Source organism: Phocoena sinus, chromosome 2, assembly GCF_008692025.1.
Source record: "Phocoena sinus isolate mPhoSin1 chromosome 2, mPhoSin1.pri, whole genome shotgun sequence".
NCBI classification, from domain to species: domain Eukaryota; kingdom Metazoa; phylum Chordata; class Mammalia; order Artiodactyla; family Phocoenidae; genus Phocoena; species Phocoena sinus.
This window is the reverse complement of record NC_045764.1, coordinates 13508121-13521896: the sequence shown is the minus strand read 5'-3', so window position 1 is coordinate 13521896 and position 13776 is coordinate 13508121. Positions and strand designations below refer to the sequence as shown.

The following is a 13776-nucleotide window of genomic DNA, read 5'->3' as shown; positions in this document are numbered from 1 at the left end:
TACAGTCTGCCTCAATATTCATATAGAGAATGTAAGATCAGACAGCTTATTCACTCACCATAACATATCTAGCTTGTTATCCAGCTGTTGAAAAAATTTATTCTTTCTTGGCTTTTGTATTTCTTATATTTTAAATTTATTTTCGTCTGCTTTAAGTTTCATTTCTACCATTGACTAGTAGTGTCACTTTAGGCAAATCGTCTCACCAATCTGAGTCTTAAACTTATATTTCATCTACAAAATATGGAATTGATGAGACTATGCATCTCTAACATCCTACCTAACTAACATTTTGTGATTTTAAAATCTTTTCTACAAAACTCTATATTCTGCCTTTGGACCTCCGAATAATTGCATCTTATGGTCTCCTTTCAGAGGGTAGAAATGGAATCTTTGTTATGTTGTGAGGTCTTTCCGGTTTTCCTGTATCCCTTTGTCCTTCTGTAGCAGTAGAGTTTCAGCCTTATAAAAATTCAGACGAGTTTTTCCAACCTTTTTTATTTGTTTACGTATTCCCTATGTAAAGTATGTTTGTATGCAAAATTTTCCAAAAAGTTATGTGAGTACTGAAAGTAAGCTTCCTCCTCCCTTGGAAAATCTGTGTTTAACTCTGAGTAGAAGAGCAGGCAACTGAGCTTGCTACAAATGCCTCCTAGCCTTTTAGAAGCTTTTCTCCCTGCTAATTAGCTGTGAATGTTTTGTTTATTTGGTTTCTGTCCCAGCAAGCAGAAGCAAAGGGGCTAGAAATGAAGGGCCCTGACTGTAGAGAGGGTGACCTCCAGGCTTGTCCACAGTTGTAGTTTCCATGGAAGAAGCTTCTTGGGAGGGAGGATGCCTCCATTTATAAATAGTTGTATAAAGTACAGTATTCCGTTTATGCTCTTAGGCAAGCTTTATTTTAATTTTTTTAAGGTAAAAGTCATAGCACTACAGAAAAGATTATTTTCTCAGCCACTGCTCCTCAGCAACCTATAAATCCTGATAGGGTGGAGATATACATGCTGGAAATTTCCTACAGTAATTTCTAGTCTAACTGTGTTCATATTAGATCAGCTTGGTAGTGAGAAAAGATGGGACTGGGACTTAACAATGAGAAAAATTAACAACCTTAGGCAATGCACACCTAAAGGAGTTATACATTTTATAAATTACGTTACTGAGAAATGTAACATAGCAGGTAGAGAGAAATTTAAATGGTCAGTTCCCAGAAAATCAAACAAACTATCAAGCAAATAAATTCCGAATACTGAAGACCTTTTTCACCTCAGAAAATGTAGAGAACTATGAACTATGATTTAGGTTGGTAATCACTTGGGATATTTGGTACTTGCTGATTTTGTATGAGAAATTGGTGGTGTTAATGACCTAAATGATCATGGGCCTAAATAAATGAAGCTCCAACACAAACAGGCACTGACAAAAATAAACTAAGTTATAAGAGTTAAAATGAAAATATGCACATAGCATTGGTTATATTTCATCAGTTGTTTGCTACCCTCATGGCTATGAATATATTTCAGAACATATATGGTCAATTAAAAAATATCCAAGGGCATTTTGGAGGTTAGAAAAATTTCTTAGGGTTATAGGCTGAATATAGTCAACACGGAAGACTGGATTAGTCAGATTCCAAGAGATTGTGTACTCCCTTCAAACTATCGTGAAAAAAGAAACACTGGTAAGATATGAAAGTGTCACTAGGGCTATACTTTTTTTTTTTTTTTAGGGCTATACTTTTAATGTTAAAATTAAAGTCTAGCCTCAAAGCACACTATGCCTCTCCTGACATAGGCCAAGTTCCTTGCTATATTCTAATTCACATTCCATGTCTTCGGTTGATCATTCCACCTACCGTTTTTGCTGTCTAAACACATTCTTCTCAAGTTTCCCAAGCTTCTCTGCACACGGTCATGCATTGTACTCCTCTCTAAAGTTCTCTCATCTCTCTATGGACACATCAATTTAAAAACACTCTCCACATTCTTCTTCTATGGTTTCTCATTTGACTTTTTTCTTCTCTGCCTATGAGGGTACATGAATGATATAGGGATATACATTTTGCTAAACAGCGTAATATCCATACATCTTTCCCTTCAATATTTTCCAATCTAGGAAATGTTTGTTATTAACTTAACATAAAATATTTTACACATATCAAGTATAATCATTTTCAGTTACTGGCCTCATCTAATCTACCAAATCTTATAATTCTTTCAATATATTTTTCAGAACAAAGGAAAGGAACAAAACCCAGTGCTGGAGGTAATAAAGACCTTCTCAAAAAGCAAGGGGAGCTATCAAAGAAATACTTCTACCTCTGCCCTGCTTGATCACAGAACCACTTTGAGTATTTTCTGCCCGCTAGGTACTTTAACTTTCCCATTCCTAACAACGTATACATATCTTTGACAGACATATGCGATGGAAACACTCTACTGTCTCAATGTCCTTTAATAGATTTGTGAGATTTATCTATTAGAGTATAAATTCCTAAATGGCTATATTCAGAGTCTGGAGACCTGGGATATAGTCTTAGATGACAGCAATGGAATTTTCTTTTTTTTAAAAAGCAGTTGTACAATGTTTTCCTCAGGTTTCTTCCAGTCCTAACATATATGATTATATGGGAGTTACTGTATCTATCAAATTATTTTTGTACACAAACTAGTACACAGAGTGGGTACTTCACTGTCAAGTGTCTATTCATCTTTCAAGACTCAATTCAAGTGGCTCCTCTTTTCAGTTTTCCTTGGTTATCCTAAATAGAGACAATCTTACTTCTATGAACATCTACAGAAGTCATTGTTTATACTACATATATGAAGCTTACATACCATATTGTGTCCCAATTATTTTAATTCATGTGATATAACCTCTACCTGACTGTAAGGTCCAAGAAAGCATATTCATCTCTATAGCCTCTTGTTCTGATATTGTGTTTAATAAATTTTTATTGAACCTGCTAAACTTTTTCTAAAAATATAACCAGAAGTTTTATACATCAAATAACTATGATATAACTATTCTCATCTGTAATTTTTTGGGGAGAGGGATAGAAAAGAATTTAGGTAAAATAAGTAGGCAACAAGGAATTTTCTTAGGGCTCTTAGATACTAAGTAATAAACAGTGAACTCAGGACCATAAGCTGAACCAGAACTGCCACTTTTTCAAATCTTTCTAGATAACCAACCATATATGCATGTGGAGTGTAATAAAGGAATGGGTATTTAGAGGAAGAGTGGGAGGAAAACAGTTGAAGATGAAGAGCTCTTGAAATGACAATGACAAAATTTGGGTACCAGTTCTGCTAGTGTGAGGCCATTTGCTGGAAGTCTCTGAATCTCCCACTTTTAGCTTGGATACTCCATCTTATCCAACAGCTGCCTGCTTACACAGAATATCTGCAGCTCAGTTTTAATGAACTTTCCATGAAATTCAAGGGATTCACACACGAAAGTAAAACTCCCTTAACTGATACCTATTTAACTAACTGTATGCTTATATGAGCTGGTTGTATTAGCTCTTAAACCTATTTGTGTCAGTGATACATGTTATTGTAATTATACAATTCAATTAAATATTATATTAAAAAGATGAAAACTGAGTAGAAAATGCCAGTTGTTTCTATGAAAACCAAGTGGATGCTTTGGAAAGCTCAATGAAAGAGTTGCTAAAAATGCTGTTAACTAGATGTAAATAAGCCGATGATGAAAGACTGAGCAACGGATATCATACAAATCTCTAAGGCTTACACAACTACATTGCTTCACAAGAGTATGGTTTAACCCTTCTTTAGAGAAATCAACTGGAAATCTGTCCTTAAAGAAACCAAGATGATAGGTATGGTTTACGCAAGAAAAAGGACTCCTACTTAAAAATAAAACAATGGCCCTGTATCACAAGAGTGGTGAAGAAAATGTTGAAGGTCATGTGTATCATTTTTTTTATATTGAGTAGGGCTCTTCTATCACCACTGTGCCAGTTACTAATACAGACTGCTTCGGGTAAAAAGGGCTTCCTCTAAATTTCATAAATAAATTTCATAAAAAATCTTATTTAAGAAGATCTCATAGAAGTGTCACATGAAAATTTCAGTGTTGTAGTAAGGCATATGTATTCATATTACACGATTTTATGAATGATAAATTAATACAAAGGTCAAAGCAGACAAAAAAAAGCAGACAATCTAATTTTAATAGCAACTATTCAGTCTTGCTTTGCTGATGCTTATGAAAGTAGAAGCTATATGTTTATCAATGTAAAATACTTTCACTATTACAGTTTGTATCAGAGTCTACTATATTACATTATTTTGTTAGTGAACATGAGAAAAACTTTAAACTTCAAACTGATTCAACAGTTTAAGAAAGTTTCTGAAGAGGCTAAAATGCTTTTATAAAATTCCTTATTTTTGTAAGCTTTCTACAAATTTGTGATAAGGCAAAACAATAACTTGTAAATCTAAGCTATCTTAATATATTGATTCTGTTTTTGCAAATTACTCCACGCTAATCAAGAAATATGTTAATTTTACCAACTAAACTTTGTTTCAAATGACTTAGATTAAAATTACAAAGAAGTGTTTCAGACTGACATTTTATGTGATATTTTATTTACACTGCCTCATGACTACACTTTTAAATTCATCTACATTCTGGTTTGCCTACTGCACAGATTCTAAAGCCGGCAAAAAATAATCATTCTTTAAAAAATATAAGAAATCATGTCCTAAAATATTTTTCTGTCACATCTTCTAATATACCAGTATGATAAATATACTTTCCCCTCTCTCTTATTAACTCTTACATACATAGCATATGAGGATCGTGGATTTTTATTCAAATAAACAACATAAAACTTCAAATAAACAACTTAAAAACAAAAGCTTTTAAATTACCAAAATACTTCAATTGTCTCTATTAACTATAAACAAAATATATGATTCTGTAAGCAATAACTACTAAGATAAACAATTTTGACAAAAGAACTGGTAAATAATTTCTCAAAGGCTAGAAAGAAACACACTAGTAATTTTTAGTTCATTTTCCCTTCAAATATAAAATTTTCATTATTAGAGGAAAAAGAGGAATAAAGTACAGAAGTTGGAGTCATTCACTTCCTTAAACAATTAGGAAAAACAGCTGTTTCATGAAAAAAAGTGAGTAGAATTAAACAAATTATCTGTCTCTCTTGCTCTTCGTATTTTCTGAAATGAGACATTTCCTCCAAAATTACAACTTCAAAGAATCTCAAAATTTGTACACCAAAACAATTATATATTCTTTCAAATATTCTGTTTATGTGTTGGAAATTTTCTAACCAGATGCAACAATTACAATTAGCAAAGAAATAATAGAATATGTGTTGGTATGCTAAATATAAAAAAATAAGAAATTGCCATATCAATATGATATGTACATTCCATTGTTTGAGGAAGACTGACTAGCAACAGAAACTTTGATCACCAGTTTAAGACAAAATATCTTGACTGCTCTTAAAGTTGCAAATAAAATGGAAAGCTATATATATTTTTGCTTAATTATACCAATGCTTACGTAAAGTGTTTTTTTTTCACACTATGTACTTAAATGCTATTAAAATATGGTGACAAACTATTTGAGCTTTGTTCTTTTTTACTGGATATGCCTTAAATGATTAAATTTTTATTGCTTTTATATCTGTCCTAAAGATAGTATTGCTGCAGCCACGTAGCACAGGGAGATCAGCTTGGTGCTTTGTGACCACCTAGAGGGGTGGGATGGGGGGGGTGGGAGGGAGACACAAGAGGGAGGAGATATGAGGATATGTGTATATGTATAGCTGATTCACTCTGTTATAAAGCAGAAACTAACACACCATTGGAAAGCAATTATACTCCAATAAAGATGTTAAAAAAAATGAAGTCGGGCTTCCCTGGTGGCGCAGTGGTTGAGAGTCCGCCTGCTGATGCAGGGGACACGGGCTCATGCCCCGGTCCGGGAAGATACCACATTCCACGGAGCGGCTAGGCCCGTGAGCCATGGCCACTGAGCCTGCGCGTCTGGAGCCTGTGCTCCGCAACGGGAGGGGCCACAACAGTGAGAGGCCCATGTACCGCAAAAAAAAAAAAGAAGAAGTAAAAATTATAAAACTGAAAACCATAAAAAAAATAACAATTTATCAGAAAGAAGATGTGACACATATATACAATGGAATATTACTCAGCCATAAAGAGAAATGAAATTGAGTTATTTGTAGTGAGGTGGATGGATCTAGAGTCTCTCATACAGAGTGAAGTAAGTCAGAAAGAGAAAAACAAATACCATATGCTAACACATATATATGGAATCTAAAAAAAAAAAAGGTTCTAATGAACCTAGGGACAGGACAGGAATAAACATGCAGATGTACAGAATGGACTTGAGGACACGGGGAGGCGGAAGGGTAAGCTGGGACGAAGTGAGAGAGTAGCACTGACATATATACACTACGAAATGTAAAATAGATAACTAGTGGGAAGCAGCTGCATCCCACGGGGAGATCAGCTCGATGCTTTGTGACCACCTAGAGGGGTGCGATAGGGAGGGTGAGAGATGCAAGAGGGAGGGGATATGGGGATATATGTATACATATAGCTGATTCACTTTGCTATACAGCAGAAACTAACACAACATTGTAAAGCAATTATACTCCAATAAAGATGTTAAAAAAAATAGTATTGCTTTTTCCTTTTTTTTAGTGTCTTGGAATTCTAAGGTGTTATAAAAGCAGTGTAAGAGATAGTTATAGGGAAAAAAAAAGAGAAAGTTATAGGAATAGATACCTAAATAAATTTTAGAACTATTCTAAATTACGTTTATACTTATACTATTCATTCAATCAGCATTAGGAAGCATCTACTGTATATTCAGCATTCAGATAGCAGGCATAAATTATTTCATGAATAATTAAAGTGAAAGCATCTAATATTATAAGAAAGAGGTACATTTTACCTGGATTAGATGAGGCAATGCTTTTAGTGTAAGGCAAAACCAAATTCCCAGCTTGCAGGGGAGCAAATCATGCCATTGTGGTTTCACCAGTAATCTAAAGGGAAAACAAAAAGCAAAAATAAAGAAGCAAAATATAGAAAGAAAGTTGACAGACAAAAATATTTTTATAATAATCATGAATTCTGTTTTGAATGGCTATTTCAACAAAGGAAGAAGTTTTTCAATGAAATATTTATGACAGTTATCACTTAATCTGAAGTATTCTATCATAAAATATATTAGTGCAACAAATGCAATTATGTATAATAAGTAAGAGAATCTAGGCTAAGATTTTGGGGAAGGGGACTTGTAATCAAGTTATAAAGATAAAGAAACAAAAGCCCTGTTTCTAACCTGGACTTTTCATCAGTTTGACAAAATGAATTCTTAAACCTTATGATTACTTCAGCGGTAAAAGACTAAACATCATCAGAGTGTCCCCAAGTGCTGACAAGCAGATATGAAGACTGTAGCATAAACAAACCAATGCATAAAAATTAATGTCATTTGCAGTTCACTGAAGCATTACTCACTGATGTCATCAGAACAGAAGACAGGCAGAATAGTCTCTGATCTCCATCTCACATTGATCCAGTTCCTGCCCTGCTGTGTGAACTATTTAAACCCTTTATTTCTTCCTATGAATCAATAGAAGAAATGGTAGTATCTCTTTGAGTGTGCTGCATATCACTGTCTCTCTACATACTGTCACTCCTGAGCTAAACACTACAGTGATAGACTTTCCTAGTAATACTTTGTTTCTAAAGTTCAGTATAAAATTTTCAAATAACAAGAATTCAGGGGTTTAATTATGTAAATATATATGAACACTTTACAAAGGGAAAAACCTGTAGAACTTTTGCTTAAGATTAGAATGTGTTTCATAAACTATGGCACAGTATTAGTCTTCTATAAACTGAATACAGATGTAAATGTTAGCATATCTGAAATGGATATACATATGAAGTTGAATCACATTAAAGACATATTTTAAAACAATTTTGAATTATAAAATGTTTTTATATGCTCCCACCTTTCATTTTTTTCTGAAGCACCAAGTTTTGATACATCCACAGTCTTGCCGCCTGTCTTTTTTTTCTTTTCTCTCTTTTTTCTATTAAGCAGTTCATCCTTAATGTGGAAAAAATTATGGTTACAGGTTATCATTAACATGTACTCTTCAAATGTTATCAAGAGTCTTCTGTGAAGGGTAAACATTATAGAAGAACATTTATGCAAATGTATGTAGGGTCCAACATGATTAAGTAAAATCATCAATCTTTAACAATAACTGTTGCCATGGTAACCAGTCCTTAAACACACATGAAGTTCAGCACTGTCAGTCATGTGTATCTCCATAGCAATCAAAGTTTTCTAAGAAGAGAAGGCATTCAACTTACTTCTTCTCATTCATCCAACTTTAATAATGTCACTTCAAAAAGAATGAGTAAACAGATGCTAATTCATGAATACTGATAAATATGTTTATCTTTAGCATATAAATAAAAGCCCATAGCAGAATAAACTATGTATTATTATAGTTTATTATAACTATGTATTATATTAGGCTAAGAAAAATGTAATATTTTTTAACTAACTGATCTCTGAAATTATAAACTTATACTCATTTCAAGTTTTACTGAGTTAAAAGCTTTTAAAATAATCATTCTTTATATAAGGGCCTGCGACACAAAAATTTCTAAAATCATTTTACATAAAAAATATGTATATCTGGAAGGTGACAATTAAGAAAACATAGCTCTACCTTCTAATTTTCAGCTAGATATTTGAGCCTTCAAAAATTTTGTAACAAACTCAAAGGCCACATTTTTAAAAAGAAACATTTTCTTCTTATGTCATGGATTCTTGAAATAGAAACATATCAAATACTAGATGCTGAGTACAAAAAATATTAGAATAAGGAGTATATACAAAAAAGTTGAAATTTTTATCAGTTGAAAAAATAAATGTCTGAAATTCCATATAAAATTAAGGAGGCTAGATCATTTGATTTATTACCAGTACTTACCATTTGTTTTTCCAGGTAGATTGACCAAACCACAGCATAATGACCCACTGTGAGAATTATGAACAAAAGTAATGCCAGCTCAGCATTGCTCATTTTTCTCACCCGCCTGTAGTAGAATACAGGCTGTCGCCAATCTGGAAGTCCATTGATCAGAATATCATCATACCTACAGCAGCAAATATAACAGTTTTTCATAGGGAGTTTAAAATAAAAACAAAAAACTTTATTTGTACTTATATGTAAAAAGAGGAAAGAGAAAAGAATTTCTCCAGAAGGGATAACATTTATATAGATTATCAGCATTACAATGGCCTATAAATCAAAACATTGTATCCAATCACAGACAGCCTTCAAAAAGGCACACAGTGATCTGCTGTGGATCCCAGACCCTGTGTGTTTAAACCCCAGTGATGTGACTCCTGTAATGGCAGCTAGGCTGAAGGAGCCAGAGTCCACCTCTCCACTGCAGGCTGCAGAGGGGCCCCGCCATGAAAGTCAGCAACAAGAGGAAGGCTCTCAATGGGAGAAAATCAAGATAAGAGCTCTGTTTGCTACCATGAATTATATATTAATGGAATCAAAATCAGGATAAATTTTCTAGTCAGTGCTTTTATTTCCACCCCTTTACAAGGGTTCAAGATTGAAATATTTATCATTTTATCAAAGCTTCTTAATGACATAAAGAGCCTATAAAATGAGCACTTTTTAATTTTATGTTGGTCACATTCCTTTAGAGAATAAAAAATTCCCAAATTAGGAGATGTGGAAACAACCAATTTCTCGATAAAACTGTTTATTTGTAAACATTTAAGTGGCAATTTCCTCATTTTTTGGCTTTGCTGAAAGGAAAGAACATAACAAATAACAGCTTTCCTAGTGATGCATTTTAAATCTGCTTTCTTTAGAAGGAAATTTCAACCGAATTTAAATTTACCCGTCAGACAGTCATTGAGGCATATATTTTTAAGGTTAAAAATCAGGAATAACATTTATGATTGTAAAACTCAAAATGGTCACACACAAACAATGTTCAAAACACACAACCTGTTAATCTTAGTTCAACACAACTCATTAAATATTCTAATCACACTATTTCCAGAATTAAATCTTCACTGAAAGGCCTAATTTGGTGCAACACATTGACCAAAATATTTTAATTAAAAATATTCTGAGTTAGTCGCAGGCCTAATTACAGGAATAGAAATAGGGCCTATATTGTCAGGCAGGTCAGTAGAACTCAGTAGTAGGTTTTTCTCAAGTAAATTGACCGATCTAGGAATAATAGCGCAGCTGCTAAACTGCCAGTCTTGACATGTAAATCAATTTAAATGCAACAACTGCAGTAGCTACTTTGATAGTTATTAAATTGATACCTTGGAGATATGCTTAAAAAAATAAAGCAGAGGATTTATTACAGGCAACTTCTTTTTTCGGTACAAAAAAATATTGGTTATAAATTCAAAATATATTTTATCAGGCTATCTAGAAAACGTGACTTTTAGGATCAACTTAGATTATTAATAATAATGGCAGATCAGAATAACCAATGTTCAAAGCAAAGGACATTAGTGGTACTAAACTCTTAAAGGCAGGCAAATTGTGTAGTATACAAGAATCTGCTAATTAAAATATGGTTGTGTAGTAGCTGGGCCGAAGTTTGATGTTAAATATTCCTTTTCAATATTTACATAGCAATTCCTGAACACTAATATCAAGACATAATAACACGATTTCATCAAAAGTTATCATTCCTGTCCAAAAAATTTATCTTTAAATCTATTTCTGTAAAAACTGACTCATTTTAGATTAGAAATGGATTGGCAAAAAGGTTTCAAGTGGTATAATGCAAGATTACAACATCTGAATGAAGTCCAATGAATGAAGTCCTGAATTTATTCTGAATCTACATTCTACTTCAGATTTGTTGAGGAAAAAAGGCAGAATATAAAAATAATTATTTTCAGCTCATCTCTCGCATGAAATAACTTCAAGTAAAAAGTGTGGCTATTAATAAAGAACATCTAAGAAAGTGGCGACAATTCCCTAAGAGCATTGCTAAGTGTTAAATTTGTTTTAGATCTAAACTGTACTGGAAGAAAACCCAGCTGAGCTCATAGCTGCGAATCTCGTATCAAATATTTTATCACCATCATCTTTGAAATGCTATGTGTCTGTTAATAGCTACTATTTTCTACCCCACATATAAATTGTTAGTGCACAGCTAAATTCAAGATAGAAAAACCTTATGCACTGAACACATTAAACAAAACTAGATATTTACTAGGCTACGTCTGCCACTCTGAACAACAGTCTCCAAGGATTAAGCTTAGAATCAATGCTCTATTGATTTTACTATCAATGAACATTATGGCTCACACGACTGGCCATTTTAAGGGAAGATAGCTTCTATTATAGTTCACTTTTTAGAATATATGCTGTTAAAAGATAAATCACTGCTTTCCTGAAACACTGAAAAAATAAAGATATTTCTTAAAATATACACAGACATTATATTCATAAGTTATTTAAGAAAAAAAGTTGTGTTGACAACATATAAAATTTAAAACATCACTGTTATGCCTTTTCTATATTTAACACATAACACTGTTAAAATAATTAAGCTCATACAAACTGCTCTTAACAATTTGTTAAAATCAGATTAAGAATGTACACATGTATGAATATTACAAGAAAATACAAAAGTAAATTACTATGATAAAAATATCACTAATGTAAAAAATCATATGGAGCTATTAATTAGAAATTAAAACATTCATCAATTCTACATATGGCCTAATACATGTTTACATCATTTGATTTTCTTAAAATGCCCATGATGAACATAATAATGGTTACATAATTATGTGAGTTCCATTCTATAGTCTGCAATTCATCAAATATATTTAGCTTAATACAAACATTGGAAAGTAAATCTAAAAATGTTTAAATTACCAGAAGAAAAAAAAGTATGTAAATTAAAAATATTATTAGCATGCTTTGAAGAATAAAATAGTAACTATGAAATTAAAATAGAAAACATGTATATTATGAAAATGAATATTGAAATAATTCTAGCATTGGCCTAAATTGTGAATCTCCCATTGTAAAAAGTTAGAACTTTTAGCTTAAAAGAGTAACAACATCTACTTAGGTCACATACTGAAACTTAAGAATAAAAATTAATTGTACAAAGATCATAAACAGGAAACAAGCTTAAATTAATTGATCTTACTCTCCTTTATAAAATGTACATATGTGCCAAAAACTGTGGTACATAGCACTTTATATATTGTATATATTATGTGTCTTATAATATCTCCTAATTAGGGAAGGTACTAAGATAGATTTCTTATTCTCAGGTTAATGTTTATTTTTATTCAAACACACCTGTAATCAAATTTACAATAAGGAGGTAATGGATTTGTAAAAGTTTCACAGATTAAAGCTGAGAAAACTATACTTTCCATTGGATTTGTACATAAAATGTGACTTTACTTAGTAAACTAAAAAAATACACTGAACTTTTACAAATATAGTACCATAAAATAGACACAAAAATTTTAAGTGGCACAAGAGGGTTAGCAAAAGAATACTGGTAAAATTTTAAAATGATTTCAAACAAAAGTAAATATACTAATATTACTAAAGCACAATCTAGTGTATATAGGTAGTGATTAGGATCTACTCAGTACTTTATTCCAGCTAACACTCAGGGCACTTGGATAGAAATTTATGTCAGAACAGAGCTGAGCTGCTATTTCCTAAAATAAGCAAGTTACCTAAGGAGTTCAGAAGACTTCTATATTAATCTCCCTTACAAGAACCAGGAAAACTTTTTTCATGCTATAGTCTATGCCTTTGGGAGGAAAAAAAAGCTTAAAAGTTTATTCACAATTATACTTCTAGGAATCTACCCAAGAGAAATGAAAAATATCCATTCACACAGACTCGTGTGTGATAATTCACAGCAGCGTTGTTCACCATAGCCAACAAGTGGAGACGACCTCAATGTCTATCAGTTGGTGAATGGATAAACAAAAGTGGAATGTGGAATACTATTCAGCAATAAAAAAGAATGAACTACTGGTATATGCTACAACATGGATGTACCTCAAAAACATTTTAATAGAAAGAAGTCAGATGCAAAAGACTACATATTAGATGATTTCATTAATATGAAGTGTCCAGAAAAAAACACATTTATAGACACATAAAGGAGATCAGTGATTGCCTGGGGCTGGGATCAGAATGGGAAATGCCTGCAAATGGACTTGAGGGAATGTTCTGACAGAAATGGTCTAACACTGGTTGTGGACTGCATGACTCTGTAACTTTACTAAAAATCATGGAATTGTACACTTAAAATAGGTATTTTTACTAAAAATCATGGAATTGTACACTTAAAATAGGTAACTTTTATGGTATGCAAATTATACCTAAATAAGGCTGTTTAAAAAAATAAAATTTGCCTATTCCTTAAAAAAAAAAAAAAAAAAAGGTTACCCAGTTTGTTATTTTATCTATTTCAATGCGATTCTCTTTTCTACCAAAATTTTAAAAATGCACCTGATTTCAGTGAAAATACAATTATTTGTAAGGAAAATAAATAGATTAAAATGTCTATGACAATTTTCCAAATTACAAATTCCTGGAAGGTTACACATTACTTATTTAATGAATATTTATAATAAATAATTGTGATACCAAAGAGCATTTTTAAATATCAGTATAAGACA

At 32.3% G+C, this 13776-nt stretch overlaps 1 protein-coding gene across 1 annotated transcript in view; it reads right to left on the bottom strand.

Annotated features, from left to right (window-relative positions):
* Window positions 1-13776, bottom strand: part of DNAJC1 (DnaJ heat shock protein family (Hsp40) member C1) — a 204323-nt gene that overhangs the window by 111673 nt on the left and 78874 nt on the right. The window contains exons 4-6 of the mRNA XM_032622593.1: window positions 9041-9206; window positions 8045-8142; window positions 6973-7066 (exon numbers count right to left, since the gene is read on the bottom strand). Coding sequence (XP_032478484.1) covers window positions 6973-7066; window positions 8045-8142; window positions 9041-9206 — 358 coding nt within the window. The remainder of the gene's footprint in view (window positions 1-6972; window positions 7067-8044; window positions 8143-9040; window positions 9207-13776) is intronic.